Source organism: Haemaphysalis longicornis, unplaced genomic scaffold (assembly GCF_048455015.1).
Source record: "Haemaphysalis longicornis isolate Haplotype H1 unplaced genomic scaffold, Haemaphysalis longicornis Haplotype H1 scaffold_10, whole genome shotgun sequence".
Taxonomy (NCBI): domain Eukaryota; kingdom Metazoa; phylum Arthropoda; class Arachnida; order Ixodida; family Ixodidae; genus Haemaphysalis; species Haemaphysalis longicornis.
Window position 1 is genome coordinate 156,119,117 of NW_027526204.1, and position 24,219 is coordinate 156,143,335.

At 50.5% G+C, this 24,219-nt stretch overlaps 1 protein-coding gene across 4 annotated transcripts in view; it reads right to left on the reverse strand.

Moving 5' to 3' along the window:
• Nucleotides 1-291: 291 nt before the first annotated feature.
• The window catches only part of Dcp1 (decapping mRNA 1), a 45,893-nt gene continuing 21,965 nt past the window's right edge, over nt 292-24,219 (reverse strand). For 3 of the 4 annotated variants that reach the window (XM_077691392.1, XM_077691394.1, XM_077691393.1), the window contains 3 exons: nt 14,924-15,475; nt 12,394-12,439; nt 292-3,242 (listed from right to left, as the gene is read on the reverse strand). In XM_077691392.1, the coding sequence (XP_077547518.1) occupies nt 2,584-3,242; nt 12,394-12,439; nt 14,924-15,475 (1,257 nt within the window). In that variant the 3' untranslated portion in view covers nt 292-2,583. The remainder of the gene's footprint in view (nt 3,243-12,393; nt 12,440-14,923; nt 15,476-24,219) is intronic. The other variant, XM_077691395.1, reaches the window with a different exon arrangement.

Genomic DNA, 24,219 nt, shown 5'->3' on the forward strand with positions numbered 1-24,219 from the left:
ACTATGTGCTTAGGTGTGGCAGTAAATATATCATGTATTTACGAATTTATTATTATTATTATTATTGATTATTGTATTACTTTTTTCCCCCCCACACACACACTGTAATGCCACATGGCACTGTAGGTACTGCAATAAATAAATAAACCCTCTGAGATTAAAGAAAAATTTCGTCCAGCGCAATTAGATGCCTCAACAAACTGTCAAGTGTGGCACCCACACATGCTGTTCTTGCAACCAGGTAACTCGGCAACAAGGTAGCAACGCTCGGGAAACGAGGGACCACCACAGTTTGCCAATATTGTTCTTTTATTTGCACCAATCTTGTGCAGAATGCACAGTGTTTTCTTTTTCACTTGCGAATAACACTTTTCTTTCAAAAGCCCAAGTAGCCAATGCACATACTCCCACAATCATGTGTCAACAAAGTCAACCACAGTAAATAACTGATATGCTTAATATGTGTGCAGTATCGAATGTCAATTGGCACCAAAAGCACGAAGAAATGTTTGCAGTAAAAAAAAAAATTCAAGTGCTAATATATGTGTGTGCAGCAACTAAAGCCTTTCTTTTTATGATCAAGTTAGAAAAGAGTGGGCCCACACATGACTGGTGCTGCTACGACAAGTTTTCATGCCCCATACAAGCAAGCGCTGCCCGAGTGTCAAATGGATCCATTCCAACTAGCTCACCTGCCAGCTTGTCCGAAGTTAGTATTTCCCTTTTCTCTCCCAATTTCCCCCTACTCTTGTCTGACACACCACCCCCCACACGTATACACTGCGAAAATTCAAGCACAACACACCCCAAATACACCCACATTGCTTCAATCGATCACCATCCACATCTTGTTGTCATAGCCAGTAAGAAATCTCTTTTGCTGCCGTTTTAGCTCTGGCTGTCTATTGCCAAGCAATTTTTCAGAAATACTAAAACCAGACACAAAAGGTTGCACAGCTAAAACCACGTAAACATTCTAAAATCAAGGGCTTGGCATCCAGCAGCTAACACACCTGGCAGCAGCTCGACAAATCCAAGTGATTTCCACAAGCTACACTGACTGGCAGGCAGAGTGCCTGTTTTCTTCCCTTATTTTTGCTGTAGGCCAGTGCCGTTTTCCTTTTCCATGGTTCTTTAGCACCTGAATAACCATGGCACACGCTAAAACCGCAGGCGAGTAAAACATGCGCACAACTTCGTCCCACCTCCACCTTTCGGGGCACACACGTCCCCGGCCATACAGACGATTTGTACTTGATTCGGAAGCTCGCACGCCCCTCTGCCACCCAGCAGGAAGATGGCATTGTGGCTCGGGCAGAGCCACGCTTTTTTCCCCACCACTTGCTCGCAGCGAGCCCCCAGCGCACAGCTGCAGTGCGCGATGCGGTGGCACCCGGCGGCATGTTTTAGGCGGCGCATTTGAACGCAGGTTGCCACCGGCAACATAACGCATTACCGCTGGCATCACTAAACTGAACAGTACCGGTCTGGCGTCATTTAAGTTACAGCACATTCATGCGGCGCTGATTTGAGACACAGAGCCAGACTGGTTTGCAGCGTGCCCGTATAACGCAGCAGATGAACATCAGGAAGAAATGATCGAATCGAACCCTACATTCAGCGCAAGCCGCTCACACAAGACAGATTTTCTCCCACTCGGGCTATGCCCGCCATGGCGATGCCGACGGGGAGGGAAGCCACTGGAGAAACCACTCGATGCCGGGTGAAGGAACTCGGGCTCCAGTAGCGACGCCCTGAAGGGGGATCCCCCCGAAAGCGCAGCTGCTGCGCAAGGTGACGAGCAACCCAGGATCGGCCAAGGCGAGCGGGTGAGAGCCCCAGCGTCCCCACAGGCGTTTGCACCGTGCACTCGGCAAAATAACGGAAGGCGCAGCGAACACTCCCGACAGGCCAGCCCCCGTGCAGGGCAGCTGTGGTCACCCTCCACTGACCTTCCCCGCCTCCTGACCGCCCCCCACAGGGAGGAAGCTGCACAGAACACATTGCACGTCCCGCGCTGAATGCGGCACACACGTGGGGGCTGCCTCCCTACTGAAGAGGCAGCCCACTCTGCTTCCGTGCGGCCACTTGATCCAGTCCACAGCGCCGGCAGTCAGGCTGCACCACAAGCCAAGCGGCCAGGGTGCCAATGTCACGCACCAACCGCCTGACGGGCAGGCAGTCCACACACCCTTCCAGGCCACCAAGTTCACTAGGTCAGTGCACACAACAGAGACAGTGCGGACCAACTTGTCTTCCTCAAAGCAGGCCATCAATAACCGACCACCTCATCAATGCCACCAGGCAGGGCCTCCTGTAGCCACGATACTTGAGTCCCCAGACGCCCCCGTGTCAGGGAAGGGATAAAAGCTCCACAAGCTCTCCCCAGTGATGAGCCTTTCGCGGTGGGTGGACAACGAAACACACAGACACCACATCTACAATTGGCGTGACACCCCAGAAGAAGTCACGCAGGCAGGCCCCCTCCCCTGCTTTTCATGGGGCCATTAGCAGCAGCTTCCTTGCAGGGGCCTCGGCACTACCTGCACAGCAAGGGCATCACACAACAGAAAACAAGACACATTAAAAGCAAGCACAGCTGTGCACTCTGCACCCTACTGTACAAACGACACACACGTGGAGAGACGCTAAAACCGCACAAGGCTCCCGCAGCACTTTTCTTCCGCCCATTGTGACCTCGAGCACTCTGCGAGCACAGAAAGCACCCTGGTTTGCAGCCACGTCGCTTGCCCAATGCTGCCAGGCACTGGGGCCGGGGACAAGAGCAGCAGCAGGAGCGCGCTTGCCCGCCGCACACCGCCACTTGGAGGAGCCCCAGACGGCTTGGCCAGGGCAAGGAGAAGACGAGCGCAAACCGAGGGGTGCACGAGTGGCGGCACTGGCCCAGAGAAGGTCCCGCACATGCAAGCGGCACGCTGCTTTTCCTCGGCGCCTGTTAAGAGGGCACTGCCTGTAACAGCTTGGCAGGTCGCTAGACGAGGCCACCAATCCTTGGTCACCGCCCTTGGAACCCCGGGGGCCCACGTGACACAAGCCATTCACTACAGTGACGGCACGGGGCTCTGCCCTTCCAGGCACGAGTGGGGCCTTCACTGGAGTCTGCCCCCCTGCCACCCTCACAGGCGGCCTGCTGCTGCCGCCGCCATGGTGTCCAGGTTCAGGCGGCACCTCAGGCTGCCCACGTACGCCTCGTGCAGCTTCAGCACAAACCCATCGTCCGTCTGCAGGAGAAGGAAACGCCGTCTCTTTGTCACGGCGGCCGCTTGTGGCCAACTTTGGCTGGCCAAAAATAACACAACGGGGCAGCCTCCCTCTCTACGCCAGCGTGAAATGCGCACTGACTGCTCCACGAAAGTGCCCTGCAGGCAAAGAGGTGCCTCTGAGACCTTCCAAAGCGTATGGTAATGGGGAGTGTGAATTGGCATCAGAGATGCGAAGGCCCCCCCAATGGTATGGTAGTTACGTTAGCAGTAACTCTGTAACCGCCTTGTGACTGCCCATACAAGCCTTTGCGAACGCTGCTAGAGAGTTGTCTCTGCGCAGAGCCGACAGTTCAGTTGTAAACAATTTATCCTCTCCCCCTTGCTGCGTTACTTCAGGTGTTCCACAAGGCAGAATTTTAGGACCCTTGCTATTCTTAATATTCATCAATGATCTGCCTACAAACATTTCATCTTTGATTCCTCTTTTTGCTGACGATTGCATATTATATCGTAACCCCTACTGGTGACCACATCGCTCTTCAAAATGACCTCTTAACGGTTTCAGGTTGGTGCAAGACCTCGCAAATGCATCTTAACGACTCTAAATGTAAAGTTACGTCTTTCAGCTGCAAGCATGCCAATTCTCAGTTCACGTACTTTGTAAACAGCTCTCCCGTCCCTGCAGCAACTTCATATAAATACCTTGGGGTTCACTTCCCTTCAAACCTGTCATGGGTTCCCCATATCACCACCATTTGCACCAAGGCCTTGCAATCTTTGGGGCATTTATGAAAAAACTTAAAAAATGCCCCTGACAGCGTATGAAAGCTGGCCTACGTTATTTTTGTCCGTCCTCAACTGGAATTTGCTAGTCCTGTATGGTCACCTTACCAAAAATATCTAAACAATGTGCTTGAAGCCATACAGAATGGAGCAGCACGCTTTATTTTTTCTGTTTATAACCATTCTCATAGCGTTGTTTATAACCAGTCATGGGCACGTTACCGAAAAAAAGTAACAGTGTTACAGTTACACTTGCCTAACCCAAAAAAGTAACCCCGTTACAGTTACGAAGTTTCCAAAAGTAACTAGTTGCAGTTACAGTTACTGTGAAAAAGTAACACCGTTACTTTTCCGTTACTGTATGAAATTAGCAGATAACAAGATTTAGCTTATTAAATAGAAACGTACGAAGGCATGGGGGCCCAGGGAGCGGTTGCACTTGCCCTGTGTCGGCAGAAATGGGTGCCAAACGTTCAGAAAAAGTACAAACACGGAGGCCGAACTTATACAATACCTAGCTTGAGGACAAAACAGACGAAACAATCAATGTCAACTAAATTTATTTTCACCTACTGTGTTGTCGCTTGACCGCCTTGCATAGTGAGGGAGGAGGGGAAAAAGGGGATGGGGGTGGTGGATCGCCGGAAAAGGGAAACGGATGTGGAGTACTTCTGTTGTCGAGGTGTTTTTGAAAGATACTAAAAAGAAAGCGCTGCGTTAACACTTTATTTCGTACTTGTTATCGGAGACGGAGACCAATTTGAGCCATTGCCCGAAGCGACGTTTGTCCGTAGGCCCTCGGGGTCGTTCTCCCGCACCAACCCCCAGAATGAGCCAAGGTTATTTCCAAAGGGAATAGAAACTGAACCGGACGCTTCACTGTTTTTTCCTGCGCCCCCTGTCCTCACAAAGGCGATTTTTGTCGCCTCGACCGAGAAACACTGTCCTCCCAATCCCAGCCTTTCACAGCAACCACGTCCCCGATCCCAGAGCCCGCTCCCTTCGTTTGCTTTGGGGCGTAGGCCGAATGAAGCTCGCCCAAGTATTGTTTGCGCCCAACATTCAGAAACAGATGTGGCTACAGTATTCCTTTCTGCCCCAGCTCTGGAAATGAAGTCATGAGGACTTCCAAGAATATTTCCTCGTGCAGCGGCAGTGTGGTCAGGCGTCTAGATGCTGGCTAGTGTGTTGGAGTTGTCGTATGTGTGAAGGAGCGTGGAATTCATTACTTCCTCGACCTCGTGCGGGCAGTGTTGACAGCTCGACGAAGCCCCTAGACCAGGGGTTCCAAACACGTGGTCCGAAACATGGCCGGGGGTCTCAAAAGCGCACAATGGGCGCAAGCAACTGTGACTTGTCAATCGAACACTCTACAGTGCGCACAGGGCTGGACGAGCGCGGGGACGGCGATAGACTCCCTGCAGCATTTAATGACACCACAGACGGGGCTGCACGTCGCTAATGAGAAGGCAACGCATGAGTTTTCCAGGCTTCCGCGAAAGTGCAGAGGATTCAGTACGTTGTGCGGTGTTTGTGGATGTTTTTTTTCCTGTTCGCCTTTGTGTCAAACACTTTTACTGCGCTCCAGATGTGGCGAAAATGGTGCAGCCGTGCATCGTACTCTGAGTTCTGGTGTCAACATGTGTCCACGTGCGCTTAGGCGCGTGTTGCAGCATTATTTATTATCTGGGTGAGGGCGATATCGCGCTGCTGAGGGAAATACTGCAGCTCATACTCAAAAATTTCGAGCCCTTAGCTGACCCCGTGGGACACCACGCACATGTGAACACCTAAACATTTCTAGTCCAGCTGTTTTTCACCCGTGCGAAGGGAGTGAGCTGGCACAGATGAAGTAGGCGAAGGCTGTGCAGAAGAAAGTCCGAAAAAGTGGAAAGCACGAACTGTACATCGGCCATTAACAAGTAAGTGTTGCTGTTGGATATTTTTTTATAGAAAAGTAACTGTAACGGCATTTCTTGTTACAGTTACTCCATAAAAAAATAACCGTGTTACAGTTACAAGTTCCGCTAACTTAAGTGTAACTAGTTACAGTTACAAGTTACTGAAAAAAGTAACTAGTTACCGGTAACGCATTACTAGTAACTGGTTACCATTCAAGACTGCTGGGACTAGGCAACACGCGCTGCCCAGTCCAATGTGAAGTGGTAGCAAAAGGTGTGTGGGCCAGCATATGGAACTCATAAATTATCTCCTTGAAAACTGTGTAAAAGTATAGGAATTCGTACGTTTATATCGAACGGTATTTTACCCGACATTGGGTATATCGAACGCCGCGTGAGCCGGAAGGTGCTTTTCGGCGGTCATTGCACCCCCTATTTCCGCTGTCGCTTAAGCGGGATTCACACGACGGAGGAACAGGCGCGCGGAGGCGGACGGATATGTGACGTCAACAGCACGTGACCGGATTATCCGGCCTGGCGGCCCATCCACACGTGCGGAGCTACGCGGAGTGACTAGCAGACGACAGCGCCGAGGAACAGGTTCCATTCCCTGCCGAGGGCCACCGCCGTCGAGTGAAAACATGCGGAGGCATTTTCTTTCGCGGAGCCTCCGCGGGCTATCCCCACCGAGGGGCGGAGCCTAAAACCGGTCACGTGAGCGGGTCCCGCGGGCCAAAAAGAGAGGGTTTCTCCCTCCGTCGTGGGAATCCCGCTTTAGCAGGCGACATTGCGTCTCTGCCGAAACCCGACAGGGACAGAAGCCCAAACACCCGAAAAATGTGACAGTGCGAGGTAGGGATGCCCCGACTGCGCTCCGACTACGCACGTTCTCTGAATTGAGGAACAGCTTTTTTTTTTTCGGCTGCGTACGTTCCCCGGCTTGCTGAAAAGATTTTTTTTTTTTTTTTTACTCTCTCTCTCTCTGGGTCTGTCTTCCCCCGATGTCGCCTCGGGAAAGGGAGGAGCAGGAACGAAGGCGCTGGTGGCCTCCTCCTTCTTTTGCATATTGCTGTTGTTGCTGCTGTTTCGCGAGTTGTCCCGCACCTTTCGTAGATCGCCGTTTCTCTCAGAAGTGACCATCGCGAGCGCTCTGTTGGAGTCCGTTCAGAGAGCCTTAGAATCGTTCATCGAAGTTCTTGTGTTGCATGCGTGTTGTGCACGGTGTGCGAAGGCGCAGCGGACTGCTGGAATTTTCTAGTTGTGCAGGCGTCGTGTATGCGTCTCACGACACGTGTGACTGGGTGGTGGTGAACCGACGCGCAAGCAATGGCCGCTGCAACCGCAGCCAGCGTGAAGAGGCGCAAGAACCCGGACTTTGCAACAAAGCTGGAAGCCATTCAGCGGGCCGAGGCGGGAGGGAAAAAGTTGACGGTGGCAGACGACTTCAGGATGAGTACCTTGTTAAAAAACAAGGCAACATAAAAGCAAAAGCGGCGGAGCAACAAACGTCCGGAGTTTGTTGTGTGCGCGCTCCTGCCCCCGAGAAAGTTGAAAAGGCTCTCTATGCGTGGTTTTTAGAGATCTGGGCGAGGAACATTCCAGTGGATGGCCCCATGCTAATGGCTAAGGCCAGATGGTTTGCCGCGGAACTCGGAGAAGAAAACTTGGACGACAACACTGGGTGGCTGCAAAGGTTTAAAAACCGCCATAACATTGTAGGCAAAATCATTTCTGGCGAAAGCGAAGCCATCAGCAGCCAAGATATCCAGCAGTGGATTTCGAAAGCATGGCCAGAAATCTCCGTGAAGCTCTCTCTCCTGCGGAAATTTTCAACGCTGACGAGACGGGGCTGTTTTGGCAAATGCGGCTTAGCAAAACGATCGACGTCCGGGGCAGCACATGTCACGGAGGCAAGATGAGCAAAGTGCGCGTGAGCGTTCTGCTCGCCGCTAACATGGATGGCTTTCAAAAGCTCCAGCCCTTCGTGATTGGCAGAGCACGGTCAATAACTGTCAGCAGCTACGCCTCCAGTAAGGCGGCAGGGACGACGCGCCAGTTTGCAGAATGGGTGCACGCGTGGGGCGCCCAACTGGGCCAGTCGGGGCACCACGCTTGCCTTCTCGTGGATACTGCTCGACTCACCACACCACCTGCGAGCTCGAAAAGTTTCTGCCCCCGAACACAACAGCCAGGCTGCAGCCGCTCAACCAGGGCACGATGAAGTCGTTCAAGGTGGGTACAGGAGGCGACTCCTCGAAAGGCTTTTGATGAACCTCCGCGTGGGCACCGAGCTTAAGGTTGACCTTTGATGACGGGCGCCTGGAACAGCGTGAAGGAGGAGGACGTGGCCAACTGCTTCCGGCAAGCAGGCTTTGTGACGGCCGAACTTTCGGAAGCTTGCGAAGACGGTGACGACGACAATGAGTGCATGGACGACACGTTTCGCGAGTTGTCGTCCCTTTTCACGGCTGCTGTTTCAGCCGGCGTGTCTGCCGACGACTTCGTGAACGCTGACAGCAATGTTCAGGCTGTTGCGAGCCTCGGTGACGAGGATATCATAGCTACGGTCGCAGGAACCCAGGCTGATAGCTCGAGTGGCGAAGATCGTCCGGACAAGGAGGCGACTACATGATCATACTCCGCTCCGCCGGTGAAGTGGCGGCTGCGTTCAGCTTGACATGGAAGGAACTGGGCTGTCGCACCTTGACAGCCTCGAGAAGATCGAGACCAGCGTCTTTAATTTGATTTCCAGGACGAAGAAGCAAGCCAAGATCAGCGATTTTTTTTCACGCAAATAAAGCATCCTGTTGCGTCGTGAGAGCGGAATTAGTTGTCACTCGTGAATGCGCCGATCGGTAAGTGATCGTCCGCCACAGGCGAGGTCTCAGAGCCCATATTTTTATATCGAATTTTTCATATATTGAACTATTTCACGATCCCCTTGGAGTTTGGCATATCAGTGTTTGACTGTATACCACAGGCTTCCCTGGCCACCGGTAGGCCTCCCACAGAACTCGATGCATTAGCGTACCGCTTACAACGTGGCTGCCGAAAGCATAATACCGTTTATAGTGTGGCTTTTTGGCGGTGCTGATTGACCAGCGCATCTGGGGCATCGTTTTAGTGCCACAGAAAAAAAAAAAAGAAAAAGAGATGGACTCAGCCATCCGACGCCACCTGTGTTCCCTTCTCTCCTCTAACTTAGACACCGAGCCCCCCTCCCCAGCCGGGCATGGTAAGTTGTGGCGATAAGAACCTTGTGCAGATAACCAACCACCCTGTTCCTTCTTGAACAGTTGCGGGTAGCGAGCCCAGCCGGGACGCTAGAGGTTTCCACTAACTGTACGTTGTGTTGATGAGCAACCGCCTTCGACATCATGAATGCAAGGCGTGCATGAAAAAAAAACATCGGGCTCGCGTTTATCCCGCTGACTCGCGAGCATACGCCGACTGCCTCCATCTCTGCGGCATCCGTTCTTCTAGACGCTGAGGAACGCACATCCCTCCAAACACAAAGCCGCGCTCGCGGTTTGTAAGACCGTGCAGCAGCGTCTGATGCGGAAAAAAAAAGATGAAACAAACACCATGCCTCTGTTCTTAAGTGGCGTTCGTCAAAGTGATGCGGCTCCCACGACACACGTTATCAGCGGTCTACACTGTATAAAGATGGTATCTACTGAAAAGTTCAGTGGCACTGGCAACTTCCACATCTGTGCCGCTGTGGCACAGACAAGGCACGGCTTGTGCCACTGTGCCCGCAATTCGCAGAAAAAAATCCCCAGCGTGCGTCATCCGCCCTGTTTCAGCGCGATTCCCGGCAGTGGTGTCAAAAGATATATCGTAAGGCACGCACCAGGAGTCTTGGGGGACGTCTTTATTAGGCGAGCCCTGTCCTACGTGACAGGGAGCGAACCCCAGAGAACAACCAAGACGGGCGATGATGATGATAGAAAACTGGTGACGATGAAGCATGATTGCATGTGGAAGACAGTCCTCTGGAGTACGAGTCCACTGGCGCATACCCTTCAGCTAGTACTTGGTACATAGGGTTTGTGTACAACTACCGGGGGATTATCCGTCCGGACGCATATTCCTATGGCGTCGTGGCCCTAACCAGCGCTTACAATATTATTAATCGCACCCACATTATGTGGTGGTGCTCTCCTTGTCAGCAAGAACTTTGCATCGCCGGAGAATGAAACGTCGGCTGCGAACGAAAGTAACACACGATGCGCAAGAGGCAGACGCTGCAGTCGGCTGCTACCACGGATGCCGACACAAGGGCCCTCTAATGCCCACGTGGTTGAGTGCAAAAGCCAAATAATGAATTTGAAGAAATGTTTCATGCGCATGCCGATTTAGATATGATGGTAGCGTAGCAGCCAGTGCATGCGAGGCCGTCTCCCGAGCCGTGCCGTGCTTCAACTAAGTAGTCGGCACAAGCACTGGCGAATTTGAACAAATCACTCGACTTTGGCTTCTGCGCAGCAAAACTTTCGGCACCAACATCTCCGTTGTTGTCCTGAACAGGTGACAGACCTTGAAGGGGCGACCGGCTTTCACTAGCACACACGCGCGACTTGGTCCATCACAATGCAGTTGCACAAGTGCGTAGGCTCCGAAATTTTTACCCCTCTGCCTAGTCGCGTGACGATTTCAACCATGTCTGGCGATGGGTAGATCACAGCATTTGGCGTTGAGGCATTACTCTGCATTCGGTAGGGCACAGTGTGGAACATCGAACAGCTGCTGTCGTCAAGTGCCAGCACGGACAAGTACCGCCATTTCGTGAAGCCCCACGCAAACAGCGACGGTGAATACAACCTGCAGGAGGGCAAGCGCCCACTGTGGCGGGACAGCGACCGGACAGTGCCACAGTGACGACCACTGCAGACCACAAAGACGGCACAGGAGCGGGCACCTGACGGACGAGCGGTGGCGCAGGGAAATGCCCTCTCCTCCTGTGGCAGCTTTTGCCGCCAGAGGAGACCATTTGAAACCAACTTTCTCGTCTCTTTGTGGATTTTGATGAAAATTGGCACAGTCATTGTAAATGCTTCTGTGATACCACCACAAAAATTTTAAAGTACTATTTTGAAAACTTTTTATTTGTACAGTTTTCTTTCTGTTCACCTTGTACTACGCGTGAGTGGCTTATAAGGCATGATGAAAAACTTGTTGGAAGTGCTTTCCATTTCCAGATGAGTGGACCAGGTCGTTACATTTTTAGAATTTTTAATTTATGACACAATTTCTCAGTTATTTTTTTTTTACAGGTGAACGTACAACAGGCATGAAGACTGCGAACGACTACTCAAATAAAAAATTCACAAAAAGTAAACCTAGAAAACCAAGAATGTCATGACCTCAGCTGTTCATTAAGGAATACAGTGCAAAAAACGGGATCGAAATAGACCCAGCGGTCTTGAAGTAATCACTGGAACAAGCGACGCAAGAGGCAAAAAAAACTGTTTTGAGAAAACGGCTTCCGAAGTTCCAACGAAATAACTCGATATTTTATGGTCTTGATGATACCGCTGGTGAAACGTGGGCGGATTCCGAGGAACGAATTGACTTTTTGCCCCGAAAAACTAAGCGTTGCTGCTTGTGCAACAGCTATAGAGAGAGCCCAATAAATAAATAAATAAATAAATAAATAAATAAACAAACAAACAAAGAAACAGATTTCACCTCTCAAAAGTCACCAGGGTTGCAGCCCTTCGTGTCCTTTTTAACACAAGGCTTCTGGAATGCCTTGCTTTGAAATTGGAGTGCTTTTAGCAGTTTTTTTTTTCTTCCCACAAAACATCATTTTCAGCTCCTCTGCGAACAGTACATAGCAGCCCAGTTTGCAGACCCAATGGATTTCAATGCAAAGCAGGTCAGCTGGTTGTCTGTATTGCACTGGGCAACTTCCCTGTGCAGCGTTGTCACCATGACAACAAGTGAAGCACTCTTTTTTTTTTTTCACTTAAATTGGAAAACTGACTTTCGGCTTCTTTTATGTTTTATAACCTTGCCTGGAGCAGCAACTTAGCCCTCGTACGTGCAGGTGTTCACTGCCAAAAGTTTACATACCACAAGGATACAAATGAGCTGCTTTGAAGCTTCGCATCACATCCTGCATGACTCCACCTTCAATGTGTGTGCATTGTTTTAGTACTTTAAACATTCAAGGCATCCAATATTTCTCGCAGCACAGCCAACATGCACTATACTGCAATAGATGTATGCATTGGTATTACAGTACAACCTCGTTACAACAGACCATGATAGTGATCATGAATTCAGTCTGCTATAAAAGAAGTATGAACAATCCAAATACTGTTACTACAGACTTTTACGGAATCATGGATGAAGTCTGTTATAACAAGAGTTTGGACTTTTCAACTCTTAAAAACAAATCACACAATACTAAAAGTATGCTGGTCATTTCACAAGATTCAGTTACAACTTAAACAGGTTGGTATCTTAGGCCAACAAACCTTCAGGATGACTTGGGTTTTTCAGCAGTTTCATCCTCTTGCGACACTGTGAAGCACATCACAAAATCACATGCATGATTCTTCTTGCATTTGCTGGGCACCTGAACCCCCTCAAACTTTTGAGTCACTCACACTATTATTAATCTCTTTCACTTCTTCAACCTATAGTTGCATTTTCATTGTCTTCACATGAATATAATGAAGTTCAAGTAAAGGTCTCATTGCTAGGCTTCGAGATTTAGCCATCTATAATGTCTGAGGGCATACATTTTATTGTTTTAACGATGGTAACTTTCATATATAAGCATCTTATCTGTTGCACTATAACGCTTAAATTCTAAGTCCTATTACTTGACTGCCAGGACATCACACTTGTTTCAAATTGTTTTCGTTTGATCACAAGTGTGAGGTAGAAGCACAAACTCTGAAAACGTACCTAACAAATGAGTGGTTGGTTGCCTGCACTTGAAAAGTCCACTTTAGAGATGCAAAGGTGGACTTGTTAACCTTTCAAACTTGTCTGTTATATCTGAATGTATGTTGTAACAGAATCTGCAGTAAAGGAAATTTAATCAATGGCACAGATAGGAAGACCAACCAAGCATTGCAGATCAGTCTGTTGTATCCAAATATCTGTTGTAAGCAGACCTGTTGTAACGAGGTTCTACTGTATTAATTTCGCTACAAAATTCAATCTGAAAAATGCTGCGACAGTAGGGTACATTCTTTACGCCGTGAACAGGTTTTTATTCGCAACTCAGAACAGCTGACATGACCACTAGAGTGCACAAAAAAGACGATATGGCTCACGTCACGGAGCAAGAATTATTGAGGAGGCGCGATAAAGTCACGGCCCCGACGCGCCCTCTGTCGCGAGGCGCCAAAGGGAAAAGGTCCAGTCAGGGTAAGTCAGGTCAGGCGGCCGTTGCGGGCAGACGCCGCCCACTAATCCCAGCGCTTTCATTGGAGTCTGTTTGTGGCTAAAGAAATCTCAAATACCGTTGTTGTAAGGCGAAGGGGCTTTGATTTTTTTTTTTTAACGCAAAACCTACAATCAAAAAACATGTGGTTGAGAAACTAGGTATGATTAGTTCCAGTGAATGATGGTTCTTATCCTCTATGTCATTAGTTCATATTTAGACTGTCCTAACTTCACCACCCTGCCTGCGCAACATGAAAAGCGCGTGCAAATCTGATCAGCCCGCGAGAGTGGCGAGAGCGAACCATTCGTGGCAGGAAGGCGGCGTCGGCACACGTCGTCTGCTCCGGGATTCCTTCTAGTGCTTCGTTTCAAGCGCGGCACGGCTTGTAACTAGGGCAGTATTAATAATAACTGCTGCTAAAATGTCCAGCGCTTCCATTTATTTATTTTACAGAAAGAAATCTGGCAATTTTTACAATATGTTCGATGATATTACAATTTTTGTGCGTCGCATCCGTAGAAGAACATGTAAAACTATGGCAACGCGCTTGACGCGCCACCTGTTGTGCTGCTTCGCAAGCTGCATTTCCTCCTCGCCAGACAGGGTCATTAACACGCCGCCCGCCCGTGCTGTCCAAGCCAAGCGGATTCCCCACCTCAAATACTTCTTTCTCCGTGGCTCACGTGCACCGCGGCGTGCGTTTATTACAACATATCGCACTTCAGTTAGCCCTGATATGGCTCGTCAGGCAACCTTTAAGAATAAATCTAGCATTGCCGGCATTAATTACAACCACTGGCGTCCAAACCTTAACCAGTTGCGCAGTCAGGCAATGCTCCAACGCACACCAGCTTAGCTTCCGACGCATCAATCGTTTCTGTCCCAAGGCTAGTGAGACCACTATCAAACATAGCAATAAGTAAGTCTGTAAACATCACAAATCAGACGAAAGGTTCACTTTGCGAACCACTATCACAAACACACACACCGCGTTTCACCCTCGGGGGACTGGCCACGGTAAAGTCACGCGCACCTCGTTGCGTTCGACGAGCTCCACCTTTTGAGCCATGCAACTTCCCCTAATCTGGCTCATGATCTCAGGCATTCCTGTCACGATGACGCCACTGTTGGATACCACAGCAGATAAAATGTCTGAAGGAAAACGCGGCCCAAAAATGCGCACTACGCAGTTCGGGTGGCTGCAACCTTGCATTGCCGTAGCAACGCCCAACCATGGAGGCTGCTACGCCCCGACCGGAGGGCCTACTGCGCTTCAGCATATAGTGCTAGTTTCGATTCTGCGTCTTTTTTTTTTCTGCTGTTCATGCATTTATGAATGAACAAAGAAAAAAAAAGACGACTGGACAGGGAAAGAGGACCGCTCGGCTGATCTAACGATACCACAATGGCCGCACCCGGTGGCACCGCTGCAGATACAGTGCTCCAAAAATTGCCGTTTTTGTCACCCTTTTGCTCCGACATTTTGTCACCACAGCTGACAAAAGTGTTTTTCTTATGCTACTTGCTAATGGTTTCTGGCGGAAAAACTTTGCGAACGCACAGAATAGGAAGCACAGAAGCCGAACATCACAACGTTGAAAGCCCACCTGCAGCAGGTGTATGAGTGCGTCCCGTAGCTGGTCCTTGGTGAGCGCAGGCACCGGGGGGGGATCGGCAGCCGGCCTGGTGAAGGCCTCGGGAGTGAGCAAGGGCAGGTCGGAGGTGGCCGGGGGGGAGGCCAGGGGCCCCAGCTCCAGCATGGCCGGCGTCACCACGGGGGGCAGGCCCTCCTCCCAGGAGGACAGGTTCGCCTGGCAGGAGGCCGCGCGCAGGCGCCCCTCGTCCGGCGGGTCCTCCTCCGCTGCGCCCGTGCCGCCCTGCTGCTGCGCCCGCTCGACGTGCTCCAGCCGGTTGTCCGGGTTGGCCAGCAGGGCCCGCATGAGGGAGTCCCGGGCATCGCCTGGCGCCCCCCGGGGGCTCGAGGCGGCCGCAAACAGGCTCGCCACGCTCAGGGGCGTCGAGGGGGCGGCGGGGGGGGCCCCGTTGGTCCTCCGCACCGGCGTCGGCTTGTGCAGCACGGGCTCCCCCTCGGCGGCCAGCGAGGACGTCGCACTCCGCCGCTCCCGCCGCTTCTGGGAGCTGCCCGTGTCGGCCTTTTTCTGCACGGCCACAGAGGATGACCAAATGATGGCTTATGAGGTTTAATGCACCAAGGCTACATGGGCCATCAATGTGGAGGGCTTCGGATTAATTTTGACCACCGCCGAAATTTCCCGTGGGCGCTTTTCGCCTACCTCAGAAAAGCGTGGAGAACTGACTGCCTGTCAGCTCAGTTTGTTATCAAGCGAGTTCAGCCAGCGAAATAAGTACGCAAGTAAAACACAAAAACCAATCAAATGCTCCACGTTTTTGCACACTGATAGTTTGCAGTGGCAGTCACTCAGCGTAAATGCAGGTACAGTCTGTGTACATCCCCTAAAAAGGCCAGACTGTGCACCAGGCACTGGCGGATTAAAAGTGTGCCCTCTGTGGCTCCACAGCACGCCTGACACGCCACACTGGAGTTCGTCGGAGCTGTTGCAGTGATTTGACCCGCTGTGCTGCCCGTTTCCGCACGAAGGGCCCAGTGCAGGAGGCATGCATTGCAGCGAGGAGAGCCAAATGCCAGAAACTAACGTGTCTGTGCAAACACGATGTAACCGTACACGAGTCTTTCATGCATATTGCATTCAAGGGCCCTAATCTCAACTTTGCGAATTCTCCATGAATCTATTATTTGCCCAGCAACTTTTTTCTCCTAGGCTTTTAGTTTTGTCACGTGCTTCCGGCTGACAAAGTGGCTGTGTGAGCAACTGTCACTGAAACATCTCACGATGTTTAACGGCAGCAGTTCCACAGATTGCTCTCCTTTGAAGGTTCCCAATTGTTAGTCAGCATTGAAGAACCACATGACGCGCAACAAGTATGACAATGTAGGCTCGTTTTTGCCATCAAAATAGTCACTGCCTGTAGGCCACACCCTCTTTGCGGCTGGCTGACCCGGAGCCAGAAACAAAGCAGGAGGGGAAACTTTGCTTCCCGGAGTGGCTAGATAACGCCACAACATCACAAGCGCTTGGCGCAGGTCAAAGGGACACGCAAGTGAATTGGTCAAACTTGTGTTTTTGTTGGCATTGCATACACTGGCTCAAATACACAACTTTGCCAGCTGTAAAATGCCTGCCAGCATGGCTTAGAATCGCAACAATCCCCTCTGCATCACCAGCGACGCTCAAATGCGAGATGCTTTTCCCCCACCTTTGGCACTTGCCTGGCTCACGCCTGTGTCGTAAGAGCCCAGAGTCGGCTGATTCGGCACTGTGCGCACAAGCAGTCGGTGCTTATGGCAACACCACGCCAACGAGAACTCGCCAGCACGTCAGTACCACTCTGCACGCATTCTGTGGACTCGCTTGTGGAGCAATGAAGGTTGCCGCACAAAATAGTAAATTCAGTATACAAAACATCACCCAAAAACAAAAACAAAAATCAACCTCTGAAAAAAAAAAAAGCAACATGCGCTTGGGGATTCAAACTTGCAAACTGCAAAACAGTGCACCGAATGCACTTGACCACTTGGCCATAACCACAGGGCTGGTGGGGAAGGAAACGTAAAATATACATTGTATAGCTGTTCATTTTTAGTTTTAGTTTCAGCAGTCCCAGAAGCTTAGATGACTATTTCTTGAATAACGGTTCTTGCATCGGCAGGCTGCTTTCTACAAAAACACGGGCTGTTTTCGCAGCATTTGTGCACATGTGATTTGACAGCCATCCTATCGAAGCAGAATTGGGTAGCTCTGTTATATTATTGCAGTGAAAACGGCACGCTGGATGCCTGAGCTTCGGTGAAATTGTAAAGTCATGGTTCACAAAGCTAGAACCAATGTTGACCAGGGGCAGACTTGTGGGTGCACCTTATCAAGGGGGTGGCAGCGGGAAGTTGATGATGATGGTTCAAGTTTAATGGCGCAAGGCCGACATGGGCAAACAGCGCCAAATACGAAGTTATTTGACGAGGAGGGAAAACGAATAAAATCAGCTAATGACTATGAGCACGGCTGGTGTAAAGGGCCAGGGTGAAGAACATGAGTGGTTAAAAGATGAATAAGGTGGCTGGTGTATAGGACCAGGGGTAAAACTATGGGTGGTACGAGATGAGTTGCAAGAAATCAACTTCAGATAGGAACTTAAAGGCGCGCTGAACAGAGAACATGGCATCGTCTCCTAAGAAGTATGACGGGTGTGGTGGAATATGTCGTGTGTGTAGTTGTGGGAAGTGTTTGCGTCGTGTAATGTCGAGTGCCTTACATTGTATGAGGATGTGGATCACGGATAGGGCCTCTCCGCACCTGCTGCACAGAGGTCTTGGAGATCCAGTGAGCAGGTGCGAGTGCGTTGCATGTGTGTGCCCTATCCGTAATCTAGCCAAGGCGACTTCAGTGTATCTATTACGTGTGTCGGTGGTGTATGGTTCTAAGAGTGGTTTCATTACGTGTAACTTGTCTGTTTGTTCGCTCCAGTGTGTTTGCCATGTTTTGCGAAGTTGTCGTCTGATGTGGGGTTTCACGTCGGTGTAGGGTAATGTGGTTATGTCTACTGTATTCAAGAGAGTAGCAGCAGCAGCCATTCGATCCGCTGCTTCGTTCCGGGCTATACCACAGTGACCAGGAACCCAGCAAAGGACCAGTTCAAGTTTGATTATCAGATTGACAACATATTTCTTGGAAGACTTTGTTGACAACAATGTCCGCACAACACTGAGGGAATCTGTATAGATAATGGATTGTGGGATGTGGCATTGAAGTATATGATTAACAACAAGAAGTACACCATAAGCTTCTGCCGTAAAGATACTTGTATTACTGTTAAGAGTTCTCGTGACACTAAGGCCGGGCCCATGCGCCGCGCAGGACACTGAGGTGTAGGTTTTAGAGGCATCCGTATAAAATTCAGAACATTGGTACTTCTACTGCAAATACAAGAAGTGCTGCAGAATTGCACATGTGGGAGCTCGGTTTTTATCTACATGTGTGAAAGATGTGTCGCATGATACAGGGCGGAGATGCCATGGTGCTATGAAATCCGTTAGAGAACTTTGGATTGTATCTAAAAAGGAGGCAGCAAGCTTAAAGGGGTCCTGAAAGGCGTTTTGAGCACACTAAATTGACTAGCGCAATCGTTAGATTGGGTCGTCAACATCATCTGTGCCAAGTATTACTCTTTTACGCGCAGCGGAAAGCTCACACTTTTGTTGCAAAGTTTGTCGCTTTTTTCTCACCCTTTCCTTCGTGTTTTTGGACGCCGCCATCTTCACATGTCTACATCATCGATTCCCAGATGTTCGTCATGAGCTAGACATCCTGCTATTGGGCGGCTTTTTCACGCACTTCCGGCAAAGAGATGAGTCGTCTGCTCAGCGTCGGCTCGCCGGCTGATCTGCCAGCGGAGTGCCGGAGTGCTTGGACATTTTACGACAAACGAAACAAGTGTAAACAAACGCTTAACCGTTCGTATTGAATGCAACAGCGCCATAACACGACATGAATATTCTCTTACTTGAGTACGTTCCATAAAGAAAGTGTTGAAGCCCCGTGGCACTTCTTTCTTGCAATCGCAGAGAACGCCCTGAGCCGAATGCCCGGGTTTGACGCATACATTTTATTGAACTTCCAAACAATCCAGAGATGCGTTTCGAACGAACACAGCGTCACAACATGCATTGCAAGTCTGAACCGCGATTGACAGACGATGGGTTGCCTCCTCCTGCCCGTCGTAAATTTGGCACTCACCTCGCACGCGGTTTGAGGGGACGAACAGCAAGTCACTTAACTCTGGCGCACAAGCCGAGATGGCTTTTAGCCACGCACACTGCATATACCCCATGCGAGGTTGAGTCGTACGCCGCTTGAGAAAGATAATCCAGACCATGGGAAGCACTATCCACCCGCAGAAGCACAACGTCGCATTTCATCGCGAAACAAAGGCGTCCACAACACACACACCATCGCCTCCTGTACTGCCAAACGCATCTCGCACTTCCCAATGGGGTGAGTGGTACGCCTGCAGTGCCCACATGTCGCGAAGTGGGGCCCCAAGCTGAACCGGGATCACGCAACCGTAGCCGACTTCTGGAGCGGTTTGTGCCTTGTTGCCAAGGCAACCGATGTTTGAGATTGTCAAAGAAATGGCGCTCGCTCCAGCGCTAGAAAGCTCAGAGCCGCGACGGAGCATGTTTTGCCAACGTTGCCGCTCTCCACCACGCGTCGCCCCAAGCTGAACTGGTCACATGACTGAAGCGTTTCGTGCACGGGTTCTGTATCGGTTTAATATGACTTTTTCACATGCCGCCGGCAGGAATTACCACCGCCGCAAAATAAGACCCGGCACCAGCGGGGCCACATCTGATACGGCGCGTTTTGGATAAACAGTGCGCTGTGCATCCAAGGGAGCGAGCGCAGGATCCTCCCCGTGCGGCTGCGAGTTCTCCGCCGATAAAAAGTCGCGTGCCGCCGATAGCAAAGTTCTGCAGCAACGTACACCGCGAAAGGGCAAGGCCAGGCCGCCGCACACATGGGGCCATATTTTTCGTTCGCTTTTCCAGCCTTGAGCGTAGTGCGGGATTCATGGTGTCAACAAAGCTTGCCCGTAGCAGACGGCTGTGTGAGCAGCGCAATAGCGGAAGTACGTCACCGCCGAGGAGCGCAGCATCATGGGAGGGAAGGCTCGCTCGCCGTCAACAGCGGAGAGTAAGTTGAAACGAGGAGGAAACGCGGCGCGACGATAATGCGCGGTTTTTGATTTACGATTTCTCAGCTAATACTCATCGCTTCAACAAAATTCTTGCGGGAGGAGATTGCTAATACATTGCTTTATTTGGTTACATGTACATCCACGCATCGGCGAAAGGTATTTCAGGACCCCTTTAACTCTGTAAGAGAAGGGCGCAGAGAACGATGGTCGATTTAAAAGGAGTTCAGTCATCGATGTATCACGAAAAACTGATTTAAAAGGATGGCGAGGCACGGATGAAATTTTAAAAGCATAAAGGAGACCTGTGTATGCTCGCTGACGTTGTAGGTTCCATTTGTTACACTCTACATACAGGCTTTCAACTGGACTAGTTCGGAAGGCACCACACGCCAAGCGGAGCCCTAGATGAAGCACAGGGTCGAGCATTCTGAGGGATGTTTTAGTGGCTGACCCATAGACAATGCTACCATAGTCCAATCGTGAACCTATCAAGCTGGTAAAAACACGTAAAAGAAGTTGTTTGTCAGCACCAAAAGAGATGTGCGAGAGAACTTTCAGGATATTCATTGTTTTTAAGCATTTATTTTTAATTGTTTTATGTGTGGGATGAATGTGAGCTTTTCGCCAAAGATTATACCTAAAAACTTGTGTTCCTTTTTGACAGGAATTGAGGCACCATTGAGTTGAATGTCAGGATCCGGCCGGATGCCACGCCTCTTGGAAAAACAAAACACAAGTGCACTTCCCTGGTTTAATTTAAAACCGTTGCTATCTGCCCAGCCAGCTAGCTTGTTAACACCAAGCTGGACTTGCCGCTCGCAGACAGACAGGTTACAAGACTTAAAGGATAATTGTACGTCGTCTACATAAATTGAGCAGGAAATCGACAGTGGCAATGCCTTCCAAAGGGAATTCATTTTCACAATAAAAGGGGTGCAACTTAAAACTCCACCTTGTGGCACTCCATTTTGCTGCACATGAACCCTAGAGAGTGCAGTTCCAACTCGCACGTGAAACGTTCTTTCGGACATGTAACTGGCAAGCGTGTTCATCATGTTACCCGATATGCCAAAGGACTTCAAATCGATGAGGATACCATACTTCCAAGCAGTATCATACGCCTTTTATAGATCAAAGAATACTGTCATACAGTGGAGGAAAGCATCTTTTATATACGCCTCTAATGCAACGAGTTGATTGTTGGTAGATCACCCCGCCCTGAAGCCTGCCTGGCAGCTCTCGAGAAGACCATTGTACTCCAAGAAGTACACGAGTCTCCTGTTTATCATCTTCTCAAAGAGCTTACACAGGCAGCTTGTCAGGGCAATGGGACGCTAACTGGCAGGAGAGGAAGGGTCCTTCCCTTCCTTTAAGAAAGCCACTACTATGGCCTCCCTCCAAGAGCGTGGAATGTGCCCCGAAAGCCATATTCCGTTGTATAAGTGTGGGAGTGTTTCAAGGGTGTCTGAGTGTAAGTGTTGTATCATTGTGTATGTAATCTTATCTGCACCTGGAGCTGAAGGTTTACATGTGGTCAAAGCAGCCTTCAGCTCATGAATTGAAAACGGAGAATTGTAGGAAGTTTGCGTCTTCTTGATATCACGCGGGGACTTCTTTATTGCAGATGTTTTGTGCTTCATGAAAGTGTTTGTGTAGTGTGCTGAACTGGACACGTGTTCGAAGTGTTGTGCAAGTGTGTTAGCCTAGTCTTCAAGTGTGTCCCCTGTTGTGCTAACCTGGGGCAGGCTGTGCGTCTGTTGTCCTTTGAGCTTGCGTATACGTGTCCAGACTTTGTGTGTGTCCGTGTATGAATTAATGGATGTCAAGAAGGTGTGCCAACTCTCTCGTTTTGCCTTACGGCGCACACGTTTTCCGAACGCTTGGCCCGTTTGAACAAAATAAGGTTGCCCGACGTGGGGTACCGGCGAAGGATACCCCACGCCTTGTTCTGGGCCTCTCGCGCCCGCCTACAGTCCTCATTCCATCACGGCCTCCTCTGGTTGCACGGGGCACCAGAGGCGTGGGGAATGGACTTATCGGTGGCGTCGAGGATGTGCGCCGTGAGGAGTTGGGTAGCTTCTTCAACGTGTAGGTGTCCTATGGATGTGTGGTGTAGTTTCAATGTCTCTGTAAATGTGTTCCAGTTAGCTCGTGCTTCATTGAACCTATTATGGGAAGATGAACTGCTTGGGCCTTTACCTATATATGTTAGTGAAGTGGGGAAGTGGTCACTGCCATATGGGTCAGTGCCCACACCCCACTCAAGACATGGAAAGAGAATTGCCGAACCAATAGCCAAGTCAAGATTTGAGTATGTATTGTGTCCTATGTTATGGTATGTAGGCTGTTTCTTGTTGAAAAGGCATGCTCCAGAGGATGTTAAAAACTTCTCTATCAGGCGACCTCGGGCATCCGTGCGAGAAGAGCCCCAAAGAGAATTGTGTGCATTGAAGTCGCCTGTTAGGATCTATGGTTCAGGCAGCTGGTCGACCAGCACCTCAAAGCTCAGAAGTGCAAGATCTGGAGAGATGTAGATGGAGCATACCATTATCAACCTATTAAATATTATTGTGCGGACGGCTACAGCCTCAAGGACGGTGTTCAAGGTGACAGGGTGGCATGCTAAGGATTTGCGGGCGATTATGACCACACCGCCAGAAGAGTGTGTACAGCCAACCCTGTCTGTCCTTTCTGTATACCAGGTAACTATTCAAGAAATTTGTGTGCTTGGAATTCGGATGTGTTTCCTGGACACACATTAAACTTGGCTGATTGGCATGCAGAATCTCATGCACGTCGTCAAGATTATTCAGAAGGCCTCTGCAGTTCCATTGAACTATGTTTTCTCTTCCCATTATGATGTGTTAGAGCTACTGGAGTGTGACTATTTACGTAAGGTCTTTCGGGGCTTGCACTCTTGGGAGGGGCTTTTTTGCCTTCTCTGGAGGTTTAGATGGAGGGACCTGCTCCTTCCTCTGCAAAGCAGGCAGGAAAGGTCCCACATCCATCTCATCATCAGATTTGGAAAGGGATACCCGGCGTACCGGACCCCCCTGACTTGGCACCCTTTCTGGTGCCCTTCGTTTGAGCCGCAACCGCCGAGGGCGTCAGGAGCGCCCCGGGTGGCACAGGCGGTGCGGCGGATGTGGGAATTGCTGCAACTTCCTCCGTCTCCATCTCCTGCGGGCCCTCGCGTGTGCTTTGGGCCGGTGGAGAGGAATAAACGGTGGGTGCAGCAGCACCCCCACTGGACGTGGATGGATGCCACCACAGCCGCTGCTGGCTCAGCGAGCAGTGCGGAGGCGGGTTGGGCTGCAAGAGGCAGCCCAGGTGGGGGGGGGGGTGGGGGCGGGACCAAGTCCGACTCTCGGTACTGGGTCCCCGCCGAAACAAGACGCAGCTCCGCCCCCCGGCGAGCTGCGTCAGCGTACCTCCCCGGGGGGAAAGAGGCGAACCTCTTTCGCGCCTCTGGGAAGGTGATGTTTTCCGTTACCTTCACGTTAATGATTTTTTTCTCAAGATGAAACTTTTCACAAGCGCGAGAGTATGCTGCAAGTGGACCCTGGCAATTCGGGCAGGTGAAGTTGGTTGCAGTGCAGTTGTCAGAGAGATGATCATGCTGGGCGCATTTGGCACATGTTGTTCTGCCGCGACAGGAGTTGGCACCATGCCCGAACCTCTGGCACTTGAAACAGCGCCACGGGTTTGGGGTGTACGGCCGGACAGAACAACGGATGAAACCTGCGTTGACATGCTCGGGCAGTGTGCAGCGGTCGAAAGTCAGAATCAGATGTTTGGTGGCTATCTCTTTGTTGTCTCTCCTAATGACGATGCGCCTTACTGCTGTCACGCCTTGGTCTTTTAGGCCTTCGAGCAGACCGGTCTCTGTCTCAGTTAGGAGATCTGACTCAGATATCACACCCTGGGAGCTGTTGAGGCTGCGGTGGGGTGTGACTCTGATATCAAGGTCTGCCATGCGGGTTTGGCTGATGAGAGTTGTGGCTTGCTGCTGCGTGTTGACCTCAACTAAGACCTCACCGGTTCTTAGTTTTTTAGCACTGTACCTCTTGCCAAGGATGGCTTCAAGAAACTTCGATACAAGGAATACGGA